The 15,198-nt window shown below is 39.0% G+C and overlaps 1 protein-coding gene across 1 annotated transcript in view; it reads left to right on the top strand.

Moving 5' to 3' along the window:
• The window catches only part of LRP1B (LDL receptor related protein 1B), a 1,054,628-nt gene that overhangs the window by 563,403 nt on the left and 476,027 nt on the right, over nt 1–15,198 (top strand). The window contains exons 22-24 of the mRNA XM_077830376.1: nt 2,569–2,769; nt 6,569–6,814; nt 14,367–14,564. Coding sequence (XP_077686502.1) covers nt 2,569–2,769; nt 6,569–6,814; nt 14,367–14,564 — 645 coding nt within the window. The remainder of the gene's footprint in view (nt 1–2,568; nt 2,770–6,568; nt 6,815–14,366; nt 14,565–15,198) is intronic.

Below are 15,198 nucleotides of genomic sequence, written 5' to 3'. Positions count from 1 at the left end.
ACAGAGTACTGTGCTGTAAGTTGATGAGCAGAAAACACCAGCTAAGGAAGGTAAAATAATGCCCAAACTGCAGTTCAATCCAAAGTCCTTTACCCAAGGCCAGCTTTATTATCACGAAAGGATTTAAAATGAGCAAATCACTTGATCCCAGCCATCAAAGACCATTCTAGTTTTTAGCAAACTGGGAGGAGAGGACATAACCTTCTCTCTGAGTAACCTTTCCTGATTATTGTGTGGGCCTCTTGCCATGTCCCCAGAGAGATTGTCTCAAGCCTTATCTTCTTGAGACTGAGCCAGGAGTATTTCTTTCAGCTTTCAACAGGTAGTCCCATGATACGTAGTCAGCTGACCCATTCCCATTATGTGCCCTTTCTGAAGACTACAACTCCCAACAATGAGCAGCCTTAAAGGAGCTATGTCCCTGTAACAGATGTGCTGCCTGCCCTTGCAGACCAGTGTTCTGTTACATGTGTGTTAGTAAAAGTTTTGACTGTTAAAAATATTTATTTGAAAATACAAACTGATGATGAGAAGTATTTAAAATATTTGGGGCCAGAGGTGGGAGGTGCCTGTTCCCCTCTCCCATCAACTCTGAAAGTCCCTCTGCATGACTAGTCCATGTACTGTGGTGGGGATAGAGAGAGAGGAGTTTCCTGGCAGAAAGAAGGAGGAACCTGGGATGGTGGCATTGTCTCAATAAAGAACTACAATTCCTAAGCACATTACCAGCTTTAATGCTTGTCTGACTAGCATAAACACCATTAAAAGGAGATTGAAATGTGCTGATGAATAGTTGGAGACGGTGGCATCAGAGCTTGATGGCAACTGTCAGCGTGTGTGAACAATTGTGGGGGATCTGTTTTTTGGCATGGATTTGTATAGATGCGGGTTTTTACCCCAAGTGACTCCACTTCCACAGCCATATACTTCTGAGAGGTTACAAACCCTATCTCTATCAGCAGACAATGCTGCAACTGTAACATTTCTAACATACACGTGTAGCATAAACTGGAGTACATTTTTCCCTTGTGTAGTCATTTCCAGTGAAGGAAATGAGTTGGGTATTGCCTATTTAAAACTTTGTGAAAGTGTTTCATTTGCTAGAAATGTTTCATTTAAAGTTAATTTCAGTGATGTCACCCCATGGAGGGTTCGGCTCTGGCAGCTCTGTCTCAAGTTCAACAGAGTTCTCTCTGCTTGCATTAGATCTAGAACTCATAGGAACACATGAAACCATAGGCCAGTAACACAAGAACAATCACAAGAACAAGGTCCACTATCTTTTATCATTTTTATTAAAGTTACCAACAAAGTTCTGAATGTCACAGCACATACAACTCCTAGATATATCCATACAGTTACAGCTACAAACATATTCTCATCCTCCTAGACAGTGTTAGAGACTGATGGCTCTCTCATGGATTGACCATCCGTACAGGGATGGTTCCTGCTGGAGTTCTCCCATAGGAAGCTCAATTTTCCCACTTTGGGCACCCCCTTTTTTATAATGTAATTCTGTCTATACCTATGTTCTGCACGTGTGCATGGAAGTGTCAGCCCTCTTTTTTCCCTTATTGGTCTTTGTCCCCTAGAAACATAAGGGATCCCAAATGCTATGGGTTGTATAGGTTCTCTTTATTCTCGTTAGCGTTGACGTACAACTTGTATCCTGTGCTAAGGCACATGTTGGAAACAGATGTGCCTCTACAGCATTTTTATTATTTAAAATTAATCTTCCAGCTAATTTTTTGCAATATTATCATTTGGTACCACTTTCCTCATAATCTTAGGGCATCGGGTTATTATTTGGTCACTAACTTATGACAGCATTTTTTATCTCCAAAGCCTAAATTAGGTAAGCTAGAATCTGGAAGGCCTCACCCTACAGGTCTTGTGTTTCAGCCTTTCTGACGTAGATATCTAATAAATTATCAATCTAAGTACTGATCAATTTTATACTTCTATAATCCAACAGTTTAACTCTATTTAACATACAATAATTATATATATCATGTTCATTAATCGTAACATCACACAATACATGGATAATAAACTAAAATCATTGGCTAAAATTTGAAGTATGATTACTGCTTTGGCATTATATGGAAACATATTGTATATAATTATTAGACTATTTTTGTAACTACATGGTAACTACTAGTTTAAGTCAGTGTCAGATTGGGATCTTTCTCTTACTAGGGGTGAGTGGGGGTGGAGAGAAAAGAAAATGGGGAGGAAAGCAGGAGAAGAAATATTGTAACAATTTTGGGCAACCTATACAACTGTAATTCAGTATATTTTACTTAGGTTGCATAGCTGCCTGCATGCAGTTTCATTGAACATAGAACCTATTAGGTTTGACATTGGTCAAGAAATTAAGAGTGCCTATTTAGATGTAGATGACTTAAAATACAAAGCTGAGCTTGTTTAGAGCCTTTCTGTTAATTTAGGAAGAGAGACCATTAATGCTAAAATGTAATACAACAGTAGATTTCTCTGTAATGTTACCATAGGTTTTCCTATGTTTATTTTCAGTCTGATTTCTTGTGTTTGTCTCTTTTCTCCAAGGGAGATGCATTAGCAAAGCGTGGCTATGTGATGGAGATATTGATTGTGACGATCAGTCTGATGAGGATAATTGCGAGAGCTATATGTGTGGACCACCAAAATATCCTTGTGCTAATGATACCTCCATCTGCCTACAGCCTGAGAAGCTCTGTAATGGGAGAAGAGATTGTCCTGATGGATCTGATGAAGGCGACCTCTGTGGTATTTTCTTTTTAGGCGCACTCACATCTATAAAGCATTCAAAATTATTTTGTTTCCCTAATACCACTTGATGTTTTTTGTTTCCATCTTCCCTTTCTAAAGAATCTTATGTTAGCAGGGTATTTAAATTTTCTCACGAGTAATTTGTGCATTTTATTTTAATGTCCATGTTGTGCTTGAAATTGTATCAAGCCTCTCCAAAATGAAACATGGTGAACAACATAGGTTCTCTAATCTAAGAACCTATCTTTTAATCTCTTAAAACATCCCTTACAAGGTACATGGTTGTAGCCATAAGCAGTTGGAAAGCTCTCTTACACATATAAGAACACCTGTACTTAAGTGTGCCTATAATACTGTCACACAACACAAACTTAACCACTGTTGAATTAGATCACTACTTAGATGGGAGGGTTTGTCCCCCCCGAAATAGATTAGTATGCTGCAAAAAAATTGTGGGGTGTGTTTTTTTTAATTATTCCATGGGTGTCATTCTTTCTTCTAAGTCAGTACTGAAGATTTGACATTGCATGTTATTAAGATGCACTATGCTCATCCTTTAGATGAAATGTAAAAAGAGGACTGTTCTGGTGAGCATACTCTATCATGCTGTCCAATATTATCTCACTGTTTCCTTGTACTCCACCATTAGTCTTTCTGAATCCATCTGTTCTTTCTTATTTTATATTTAATTTTCCTTTTTTGGGGCAGGGACTGCCTTTTTGTTCAATGTTTGTACAGTGCCCAGCATAATGATGTCCTGCTCTGTGATTAGGGCTCCTAGGCAATACTTTAATATATATAATAAATAATGGAATGGCTGAAAGGTAGGAAAGGAGAGGTGATTACAGGAGTAGAGGTTTTTATGTCCTCAGGTGGACAACTCCTTGTTAATGCTCTAGTAAAGTTTCTTTGGCTTGAGAGACAAGGCACATAATGATCTCATTAACTCCCAGTGATAGTAACCCCTTTAGGACCCATATATGCTGCCAGAGCACCACATAAGAGTCAGGATCGGCCCCCATATATTTATTGTATTGTACTGTATTGCTTAATTTAATAAACCATTCATAGCACTTTTTATAGACCTCATTTAGGCCTTCGATTCAGTGCATTGAGCAGGTTTGGGAGATCTGATGAGGCAACCAGGAAGTTTGTGGGATCTGGGAAAGTAGTGTCATTGATAAAAGAGCTCTATAAAGGAATAGAAATCTGTGTTTGAGTGAATGGCAGTTTCACAGCATGGTTTCCTATCTACATGGGAGTTGGGCAAGGCAGCGCTCTGCACCATCGTTGGTCAATATTAGAATTAATTAGTTGATTGGTAAGCTTGAGGAGGCAGCTGTAGGTGGTTTTGAGCAGAATGCCATTCTGCTTTGAGATCTCTAATATGCTGATGACACTCTGTTGTTGACTCAATCTGGTGAATTGCTGAAGCTGATGGCTGATCTAGTTGAGCAAGAAGCAACACACTTTGGACCTTATGAATCTGGATAAAACTAAATCCCTGACCATTACCATCAAACAGCCTCCAGCGCTAGATTACAGCTAACTCAGTATTTACTTGTCTGGACAGGCCATTGAGCAGGTGGCAACTCAAATATTTGGGCATCATCATAGACCATGCTAGAAGTTGCCTGAAAGATTTGGACACTCATATGGCAGCAGCTGCTGCCAGGTTTCAGGCATGCTTCAGCGGCCTTGGTGGGGATGTCATGACATCAAACTTGCCAAAGAGCTGGGGATCTATAGAACCACAATTATACCTACTCTATTGTATGGCAATAAAACATGGGTCCAGAGGAAGGCCAAAGAACACTGTATTTACATTTTCGATTCTCATCATCTTCATCTGCTGTTCCAGATCAAGTGTCACAACAGGAACACAAATGAGGATATTTGAAGCCAAACCCAGCAACCACCTTTATCAGCACTAGTTTCAGCAGCTTCCTTGGTATGGACATATTATTAGAACGGATGATCAGCAAATTCTGGATCATGCGTACCAAGGAATGCCACTACAGAGATGAAGCTTTGGTGGTGCGATAAGATTGCCAGTGATAGACATAACTGACATAAACATAGCCAGACCACCTTAGGCACCAAGGCAGAGATTGATCCAGGTGGCATTTTGACTGCAAAGAGGCCATGTCCCTTTGAGATTTTCTGGGATTAAGATAATGATAATAAGTTATTATTCAACAGTGGTTTACTACTCATTTACTAATTAGCATGCGGGTATTTATGACTGTTGCCTTAAAGTGTTAATATGCATTGCAGGATATTGGCAGCACGTTTGCCTATCAGTGTTATTTTAATGAATTTGCGCCCTTTTTTCCCCATCATTGAGAACCCTGAAGTCTGGAAAAATAAAGACCCTAAGAAGAAAGGGAACTGTTTTAAAAAATCACGAGGGAAACTGTTCTATAGAAGGACCGCTGGATTGTGTATATTTTCTTGTGCAGATGTAAAATTCAGTTTTAGAGATACATGTGAATCAGATTAGCTAAGAGGCATGAATAAATTAGAAGATTCAGAAGAAAATCTAACTTTCAGTAAATAAATACATTAGTGCACTTGTCCTGTACTCCCAAAATTCACATTGACATTCGTACTTATAGGAAATGCAGGACAAGCTCCTTAATGTTCTTTAGTGTTTGTTTTCACAGCATTCTTTAAATAAAATAAAATAAAATAAAATAAAATAAAATGGAGAACTAGGTCCTGAATTTCCTTTCACACTGGCTTCTTTGACACCACTGTAGTCACCACAGGGATGCACAAATGTAACTGAGAGCAGACTCAGAATCTGTTGGAAAAAAGCATACCCTTTGCCTCCTAATCTCAGAGACCATCCATGCATAGGTTTAGGAAATAAAAGACACAGAAGACTCAGGGAACATAAGGAACAAGGCATTGAAGCCTCAGATTGCTGAAGGAATAAGGCACTTTGACACAGAGCCAAGTGTGCTGAGACACTAAATGCATTCCAAGACATATTTGGGGTTAGTGTACACTGGTTAGGAACAGAAAAGGATATCACTGAGCTAAATAGCCTTTAGCCAATTTAAACAAAATCCAACCATGTGAAAATATGAAATGTAAAGTTAGGGCACCTTAACTCTGTCCTGTAATAACACCATGCAATAGCTATGCAATTAAAATGAACACATTTTAGTGTTTGTAGTTCCAGATTAGATTAGACACATAGTGTTCCCCCCCGCACCTCTTTTTCTCATGGTGTCACTGCAGGGCAGATTTGGACACTAAATGCTTATTTTGGAGAGAATTACAACATCCCTGTAATGTATTTTACTCTGAAATATATTGTCAACCTTTACTCCCATCTTAATGTAGCTTTTGTCTGAAAATTCTGTTGTTCTTTTTTGCAACTGTTTTTAAAAACCCATACATGAATAGTAAGCAAGAAGCCCAAAGAATGATAGCATTAAGTAAATGAGAAAAGAAGTGTACCATCCAGTAAATACAAAGTGTACTGAATACGTGAATGGTAAAATACCTTTGATAATCTGTCAAAATTTATAATATATATTGTAGTTCTACAATGCTAAAAACTTGCTATCCTCTAACAGTAATGCAACCTCAGATGTATGCAAATTGAATGCACTACTTTTCCGCATAAGTATTCCAAACAAATAGTTGTTCAGCCAGATTTAAATTCAGTTAGTGATTACTTGAGGTTTTTAATTTCTTTTATTACCGAGAAGGTCTTGAAACGTACAATATAATACAGCTGATATCGTTTGCAATTTTTAATGTTCTTTTCCTGTTATTTCAGATGAATGTTCGCTTAACAATGGTGGATGTAGCCACCAGTGTTCTGTAGTTCCTGGAAGAAGAATTGTGTGTTCCTGCCCTACAGGACTTTATCTAAATCCAGACAACAAAACCTGTGAAATTGTGGATTACTGTACCAAACATCTTAAATGTAGTCAAGTGTGTGAACAGCACAAACATAGTGTCAAGTGCTCCTGTTATGAAGGCTGGAAGATCAGTAATGATGGTGAAAGTTGCACTAGTATTGGTAAGCTGAGATTTAGGGCTTCTGCACTATTGTAAGGTTCCTTATTCCTTCTAATAGGAAGTGTAAAAACCAGTAAAATAGGATTAATCTCCAGGAATCTGAGATCCAGTGTCCTTCTACTTTGGACCTCAGTAGAGAGTCTGGACCATAACTTTTAATGGAGGGTGTCATCTCTTCTATGGGAATAGAATCATCATAATATTATAATTGCATTATTTATTTTGTGCGCTGAAGTAGTGCCCAGAGGCCCAAATCAGGAGAATAAGGGCTCCAGTTTGCTAGTTGCAATATAAATATAGAAAGACAGTCCCTGCCCCTGCCTAGAGGAGCTTGGATATTAAATGAAAGCTACTGGGTTACCTACAGCAGTGGTTCTCAACCTCTCCAGACTACTGTACCCCTTTCAGGAATCTGATTTATCTTGCATACCCCAACTTTCACCTCACTTAAAACCCACTTGCCTTCAAAATCAGACATAAAACTACAGAAGTGTCACAGAACACTTACTGAAAAGTTGCTTACTTTCTCATTTTTACCATATAATTATAAAATAAATTGATTGGAATATAAATTTTGTACTTACCTTTCATTGTATAGTATATAGAGCAGTGTAAACAAGTCTTTGTATAACATTTTAGTTTGCACTGACTTTGCTAGTGTTTTTTATGTAGCCTGTTGTAAAAGTAGGCACATATCTAGGTGAGTTGATGTACCCCCTGGAAAACCTCTGTGTACCCTCAAGGGTATTCATACCTATTGTTAAGAACCGCTGACTTAGAGCTTCCACTTGCAATTTGAGGATTGTTCCTTACAGTTATTTTTCTCATATTTTTGACAACTCTGATTTTAAATATCTCTGAACTATGATGCTTCACCAAGTCTTTTCGGTGACTGTTTCACAGGTCATTAGATTTCACCACTAAGAAATTATTCCAGTTGCTCACCTTTTTCTCACATTCATGCCATGGGCCATTTTTGAACAAATGAGCTAGAAATGAAAGCTTGTGTATCACATTATCAGTCACCTGAGATAATTTCATTAATACCCAATTCAGATATTTTGTAAATGGCCTATTAGAAACCATCTAATTTGACAGTAGCTGAGCTAATTCAAACATTTCATTACATATTCTTTACAGTTATGGTGTAGTCACAATTTAGTTCCAATTAACAGCATGCCAAAGTACAAATTACACCTTATCAGAATAATTACTTTTTAGTTTGTTCTTCTAAAATAATGAATTAAGATTAAAATATATTCAGTATAACTCAAATCAAAGAGTTCCTTGCAACTCCCATTGGATTAGATAATTCTCATTGTGTTTTCTTCAAATTCAGTAGGAGTTTGTTTGCTTATTCCAAAGTAGAATTTGATTTGAGCTCTTTGATTTATTCCAGATTATTCCCATTGTTATCTCTTAGTCAACTTTTCTGGGTCATCTTCTAATTTTTTGCTACCTTTTCTATTAGATACAGTTCATTTGTCTGACCTTTCAAATCACACAGAAACCACCCTGAGCTCCATCCACAATGGGAAAAACATTTTAAGGTGTTCATTTTAACCTTTTTTCCCACCATTCCACTGACCAATTTAAAGATGTTTACTACTGCACTGTGGGATCAGGAATATATACTCTTTTTCAAGGAATGTCCCTGTGAGTGCTGCACTTTAGGAGAATCTGAGTTCTTGTGCTTGTAATTGGAGAATTTCAGTAACAGTGCCTGGTTGGGTCACACAGGCAGTGTTCCCATCTTGTGCCACTTCTGTCAGTTACATAGTGCAGTGCGACCGACCCCCCTCTCAGTTCCTTCTCTACCACCATCCGCATGAGATTGAGCAATCGTCAGAGCCTCTCAGGATTATCTTTAGCTTAGCTGTTATCTTTAGAGTATTAGTTTTTTAGAACCCAGTTATTTAGTTAAATAGTTAACTACCCTACCTTTTTCTTACTTTATTTATTTATTTTTTCCCCGCTTAGGAATTTAAGTTTCAGTTATTTGTATACCCCTTAATATAGTACAGTTACCATCCCTCATGGGAGAAACCCTATTCGAAGGGGCATGCCTGGCTTCCTGGTTTTCAACATTCCCTCACTTGCCAGTCTGATGGACATTCACAGTATGTCTGCTGGTGCTTCCACTTCCATGATATGAAGGCTTGCACCAGAAAAGCAAGGAATTTACAGCTAAAACTCCTCACGATGGAGAAGTCTGCACGCGGTGTCCAGTATGGGATCATGAACCCCTCCTGGCCACTGGTCTCCAACGGTAGTATCTGACCAAGATTAATCATCTCTCTGTGAGAGAAAGGAGCATTCCTCCAAGAAGGAAACAAAAAACAGTCTCCAACCTCCCCTTGTCAGGAACTCACCAAAAAGAAACATTCCCCAACCCGTCAGACTACCTCGGTGCCAACTGCACCAAGACCATCCATCTCTGAGGCAGCAGGACCATCCGTTTCCATAGATACCATTCAAGCCAAAGACTCTAGGCGGGTGAGCTCAGACAAAGGCACAAAAGGGAAACCTACAAGCCCTGCCTCAGTACCGCAGCAGCTGCTCAGACTGTGGCAACAAGCAGCTCAGCAGTGCTACAAACTATAGAACCACCTCTTGCCTCCACAATGCACAGTGCATAACCTCTGCACTGACTGCTGTGGTAAAGGCATAGGTACTGCCAATAACACCCTCCTCAGTACCAATGCTCTCTGTACTGCAGCAGTTTCTCCAGCATAAAGACCTTTTGGTCTTGTTAGCACCAGAATCCCCACTCCTCAGTACCGACATTACTCCAGTACACTTGGTATCATGCCAGCTTACAACACCAACCAGGTCAGCTCCTCCTTTATCCAACAATGAGGAGGGGGAGGAGGAGGATCCTATAACTCCTTGCCTATGCAGACAGCCACCAGGCTGAGTCTACTAGAACAACATCAATACCTCCCCAGTTTCCACGGTATGCATCCGATGAAGTGAGCTGTAGCTCACGAAAGCTCATGCTCAGATAAATTGGTTAGTCTCTAAGGTGCCACAAGTACTCCTTTTCTTTTTGCGAATACAGACTAACACGGCTGTTACTCTGAAACCTCCCCAGACCTGAAACTCAAGGATGGTAGAGACACCCACGGATGCCATCATCGCTGCCATTCCTACTACATTGGTCCTACTGGGACCCGTGGGCAGTGTACCACCAACACTACCCTAAGCCTCAGAATTCACACAGGGAGTGATTGAGGCAGTCTCCATCGTCCTTAGTACTTGGATCCTCTGAACCTCCAGAAGAGGGAATCGGGGAACTGAAGGATACATCAGATCAATAAGTCACATCAGCTGCCAATTCATACCCCCACCACCAATGACAGGGGATGACTTTATACAGTTCCAAGAGCTGTTTAAGAGGATCACAGGCTCATTGGAGATACCACTGGAAGAAACTGTGGAGTCCCAACATAAGTTGCTGGACATCCTCCGTTCTTCAACCTCTTCCAAGATAGCTTTCCCAATAAATGAGGCTCTCATGGCTGTAGTCATGGCAAGTTTCCTGGCTCCCTCTGTCAGGTTTCCTGAAGAGGTACAATCTACTGTTGAGCACATACCATTTGAAGGCCCCAAACTGTTCTCAACCAAAACAGATGAGTCCCTTCACATGTTGAAGTACTCCAGGATGACACTGAGATCCTTTGGCATATATACACCTACACAAAAGAAGAAATGGGGAGTACAAAGAACAAGATCTGCACCCTACACCCAGCCTTAGAGGCAATACTACCCACAAAGGTGGAGGCAGAGACCCACAAGTTGGAGACCACTCCCTTCTCAGCCTCGATATCCCAACAACCTCCCTCTAAACAGAAGTTTTGAGGATTTGGTCAAGTACCGGAGACACCTCCCACACTTTCTATTGCTGGACCCATCCAACACCATCCATCCATTCGTAGACCATCTGACCCCATTCCATGCAGCATGGTGAAATGTCACATCAGACAATCTAGACAATAGAATTTATCAAGATTGGCTGTTCCATCCAATTTACCTCCATCCCCCCCTACATACCCTATGTCCCTATCCATCTTCAAAGACCTTTCTCACGAACACCTATTATGACAGAAGGTAAACCATCTCATATACCTGGGCGCAATAGAACCAGTATCTACACAACACAGACGGAAGGGTTTCTACTCCCATTATTTTTTAACCCAGAAAAAAAATGGAGGATGGAGACCCATTCTCAACCTAAGAAGACTCAACAAATTCATGAAGACTGAATGATTCAGGATGGTCGTGCTAGCAACGATAATTCCAGCACTAGAATGAGGGGACTGCTTCTCAGCCCTTGAACTCCAGGATGAATATTTCCACATAATGATTCATCCCTCACACAGGAAGTTTTTCAGATTTGTTGTGGGAATGGATAATTTCCAATACAAGGTATTCCCTTTCAACTTGTCCATGGCTCTACAGGTATTCTCAAAAGTCTTCACAGTGATAGCGGCTCACCTCAGCAGACAAGGGATCATAATATTCCCCTATCTGGATGATTGGTTACTCAAAGCCACGATTTGAGAAGATTTCAGAGTAGACTTGAGAAGAGGCACTAGAAGCTACTCCAAAGACATTAGCTCTCTTCACACAGCTGGGTCTACAAATAAACCAACAAAAATCAACGTTCACACCTGTGCTGATACTGGAATTCGTCCGGGCCTACCTCTACTCTCTGGCTACAGCCTTTCTGCCCACTTACAGGTTTACCACTGTAGTCAACCTAATCACGATAATGTAAGCAGCCCACAGACATCAGCCAGGATCTGCCTCCAACTGTTAGGCCATATGTCAGCAATGGCATTTGTTGTCAAGCACACCAGACTACACATGTGATGCCTGAAGGGCTGGCTCAGGATACTACACATCCCACACAGACATAGTATAAACAAGCGCCTTACAATGCCAAGCAAAATAAAAAATTCTCCACACTGGTGGACTCAACCACACCACATTTGTGCAGGAGTTCCCTTTGCACAGACCTCTTCATTGATTTGCTTTGGATGTATGGTTAGAGAAGGCACAGTATAAGGTAACAAATAAGTCTGGTAATGCACCTCAGCCTAAGCTCCAGTGACAGTGACATTTCAGTTAACGACCCATCTAAAACAGAATACCAGAATAAAAACATTGCAGGAAAATTACACTTTACTATTTGTCCCACATTTTATTTTCTGCCATGGGTGGTTTGTGTAGCCCAACTTCTCATACCAAATGATATTAGAAAAAAAATATTTTTTTCAATCTAGAATCCTCCTGCATATAAACTGTTCTGTGCACAGCATGACATTTCTCTTTTGTGCATCAGCTGCATTTCTTTATTTATAATTTGTATTTGTTGAAGACTAATTGTGTAAACATCATAAACCATGTTGCCTATAAGCATGTTTTTTGTCAAATATATGACTATTTATAGAGCAAAGAAGCTATTTTGTCCAGCTCTATTTCTTAAACATTCTTTGTATTACTATAGCAGAACTGTTGTTGCCATGGTTAAGGCTGCATTCTGTTTTGCACTTAAAACAGTAGTTAAACCCATAAAGCACAAAATACCTGGCCCAAAGTTTCAAAAGATAATCTGTTGAGTAAAACCTGAATTTTCTGCCCCAGGAGATGTGGGGGAGGGGATGATGGAGGGGGAGTGTTGAAGAGAATTGGTTAATTTTAGTTCCCAAATGCTAGTTGATTTAAAAAAGGGCCAAAAATTTCATCTTTGGAGTTTGCATGATTTTTCTCACTGACATAACACAGTCTTTCTGTGCCACAGTTAGCCAATAAAGGACAAGATTTATGATGAACAGGGTACTCTACAACATACCTGCTGATTTGTCAAAGATCAGGAGCTTAATTAAATTGTTCATCAAGTTTATGAGCTTTTGACCTTTGTGATGCAACAGCTGCTAATGTTGAAGAGCTTATTGATCATCATATAGTTCAGCCATTTCAGGATCTGCAAAATCAGACACTGCTTTGACAAATATGAGAAGCTTTGTGAAAGTGCCTGTTGGTTCAGAGGCAAATACTGCTCTTCATGTAAGGAACCCTTATTCTGTTGGAGATGATTATTTAATGTGCTACAAGTCACAACTGAATCTTTATGTGCAATTATTAGTTAATGGAGACCATGAAAAAGTTTAATTTTTTAAAAGGAAGTGAAAAGTTTCTTTTTTGAAACATTTTGACTGACTCTGTTTTTCGACACCTTAGAAGGCACTGAAATCCTGCCTGTTGTCGTGTTCCCCCAGTAATACGCATACCATCCAAAACTGAAGCCTAGTATGGTAGAGGAAAAGAGATTTTACTAGTTCAGCGGTATTATTGTTGCATTGTAGAGGAAGATCTTCAAGAAAGCAATGTCTGTTTTCCAAAATAAAATAATATTTGCAAAGGTCTCTGTTCTTTAAAGCAGAGCTCTTGAACTGGCTGGATAATTTCATTAAGATTTTCTTTTTTTGCTCCAGACCTGGCTGGTCACTTTGACAGAGATCTTGTTCTTTGTGAAAGTAGTCATTGCAGTGTTTGACAGCTTTTCTTAACTTAAATTAGCACTGCATTATGTGTGAGTTAAGGGTACATACATAACATACTTAACACAAATCCACAGCTACAAGGAAATAAAAAGTTAAGGCATCTAACATTACATTCCTTTTACTCATCCACCCAGAGACGTACATTTCATCAGTAGAACAAATGCCATGCACCAGACAATACAAAATATCCTCAATTCTGTCTCAGTAGAGAAGCCAGGGTTCTAGCACCCTTTCTCAAAACACAAGTGAGTATGATTTTTCAAGAACAGTTCAGAATGGTTAGCGGAGGGAAAGTCTGTTCTGTTTGTGGTAGTGGTGGTGAATTTGAAGAAGTTGTGTGCTGTTAGATGCCTTAATTTTACAATTCCTTGTTTTTGTGGTTTTGTGTTAGATAAGTTGTTTATGCAGTTTAACTCACACAAAGTAATCTTTTTTGTATTATATTAGTTGCAGTACATAGTTTTCAACTAATTGTTAATTAGAGCAATACTAGATAACTTTTAACAGACTTATTTTCTCTGAAGCATTTAAGAAAGTAAAAACTTCACCCAAGTTCTTATTTTAATTTTGATAGCTTAAACTTTTTTTCTGGCCTTAATCCTGGAAGTCCAGGGAGGGAGAGGAGAGGGGAGGAAAGAACTCCACCACTTAGCTCTCATCCAGAAGACATTCTTTGTGCTTTGCCTGTGGACCGCTGACTGACTGAGTCAGATATCCTTGTTGTTAATATCCATTCAACACCTTTAGTTGAGGCAGGTGAGCAGAAGTCTAAATTGGTCTGAAATATATATATTTGCAAAATTTACTCTTTGTTGGAAAATGAATGAGCTAGTAAGGTTTACAAGATCTATTATTTTAATCAAATTGTTCCTCCAATAAAGTACTCTGCCATTCTCGTTCAGCTATGTGTGCCTCATATCAGTAAGTCTACTAAAATTCTACTCTTTATTATACATTTTAATGTATAATCCATTGTACTTCCAGATCCATTTGAAGCTTTCATCATTTTTTCCATTCGTCACGAGATCAGAAAGATTGATCTTCAGAAGCGAGACTACAGTCTCTTAGTTCCTGGTTTAAGAAACACAATAGCACTTGATTTTCATTTCAATCAGAGCTTACTGTACTGGACAGATGTGGTGGAAGATAAAATTTACCGAGGCAAGCTTTCTGAAACTGGAGGTATGAATTTAACTTTTGACTTATTTTAGTAGGTCCTTAAAAAGAGAGTACCAGCCAAAGTAATGCAACCATAGTACATCAAACTCTTCAGATTCTGGCCAAGCTATTATTCTTACTCCTCTGAGAGCGATTGTTTTAGGTTATCTCCAAAATCAGGCAGGTGTCACTGGTTTAGTTATGCTTGGTTTACAACTTGAATATTATCTTTGGAACTGTAAAGTCTAGAGACTTAATTTTTAATGTGATACTTTAGATTTTGGTACACAATATTATAGCCTTTTTTTTTTTTTTTTTTACACAAATGCAGAAATACGAGGCCTTTAACATGGTGACCCAACCACAATATATGTGGTCCCGGCCTATAGCACATCATACTCTCACAGTGTATGTAGAAATACTTTCATAAAAATGTTTTCTAGGTTGATATGCACCTAAGTGTTCTTTCACTGAAAACCTAGCAAACAAAATCACACATTATTTAAAGTTTCAATATGTTCAGAAATTTGATTTCTAAATTTCCCCTGGTTTCCTATTCCTGTAAACTAAAACAGTTCATTTTTCAAGATATTGACCCAAAATGTATTTTATACATAAGCACATACTCTCTCATTACTTGTGAGAAAAGAAAAATAAC

This window comes from Eretmochelys imbricata, chromosome 11 (assembly GCF_965152235.1).
Source record: "Eretmochelys imbricata isolate rEreImb1 chromosome 11, rEreImb1.hap1, whole genome shotgun sequence".
Taxonomy (NCBI): Eukaryota; Metazoa; Chordata; order Testudines; family Cheloniidae; genus Eretmochelys; species Eretmochelys imbricata.
Note: the sequence above shows the minus strand (reverse complement) of the source record. Positions and strands in the feature narration are given on the sequence as shown.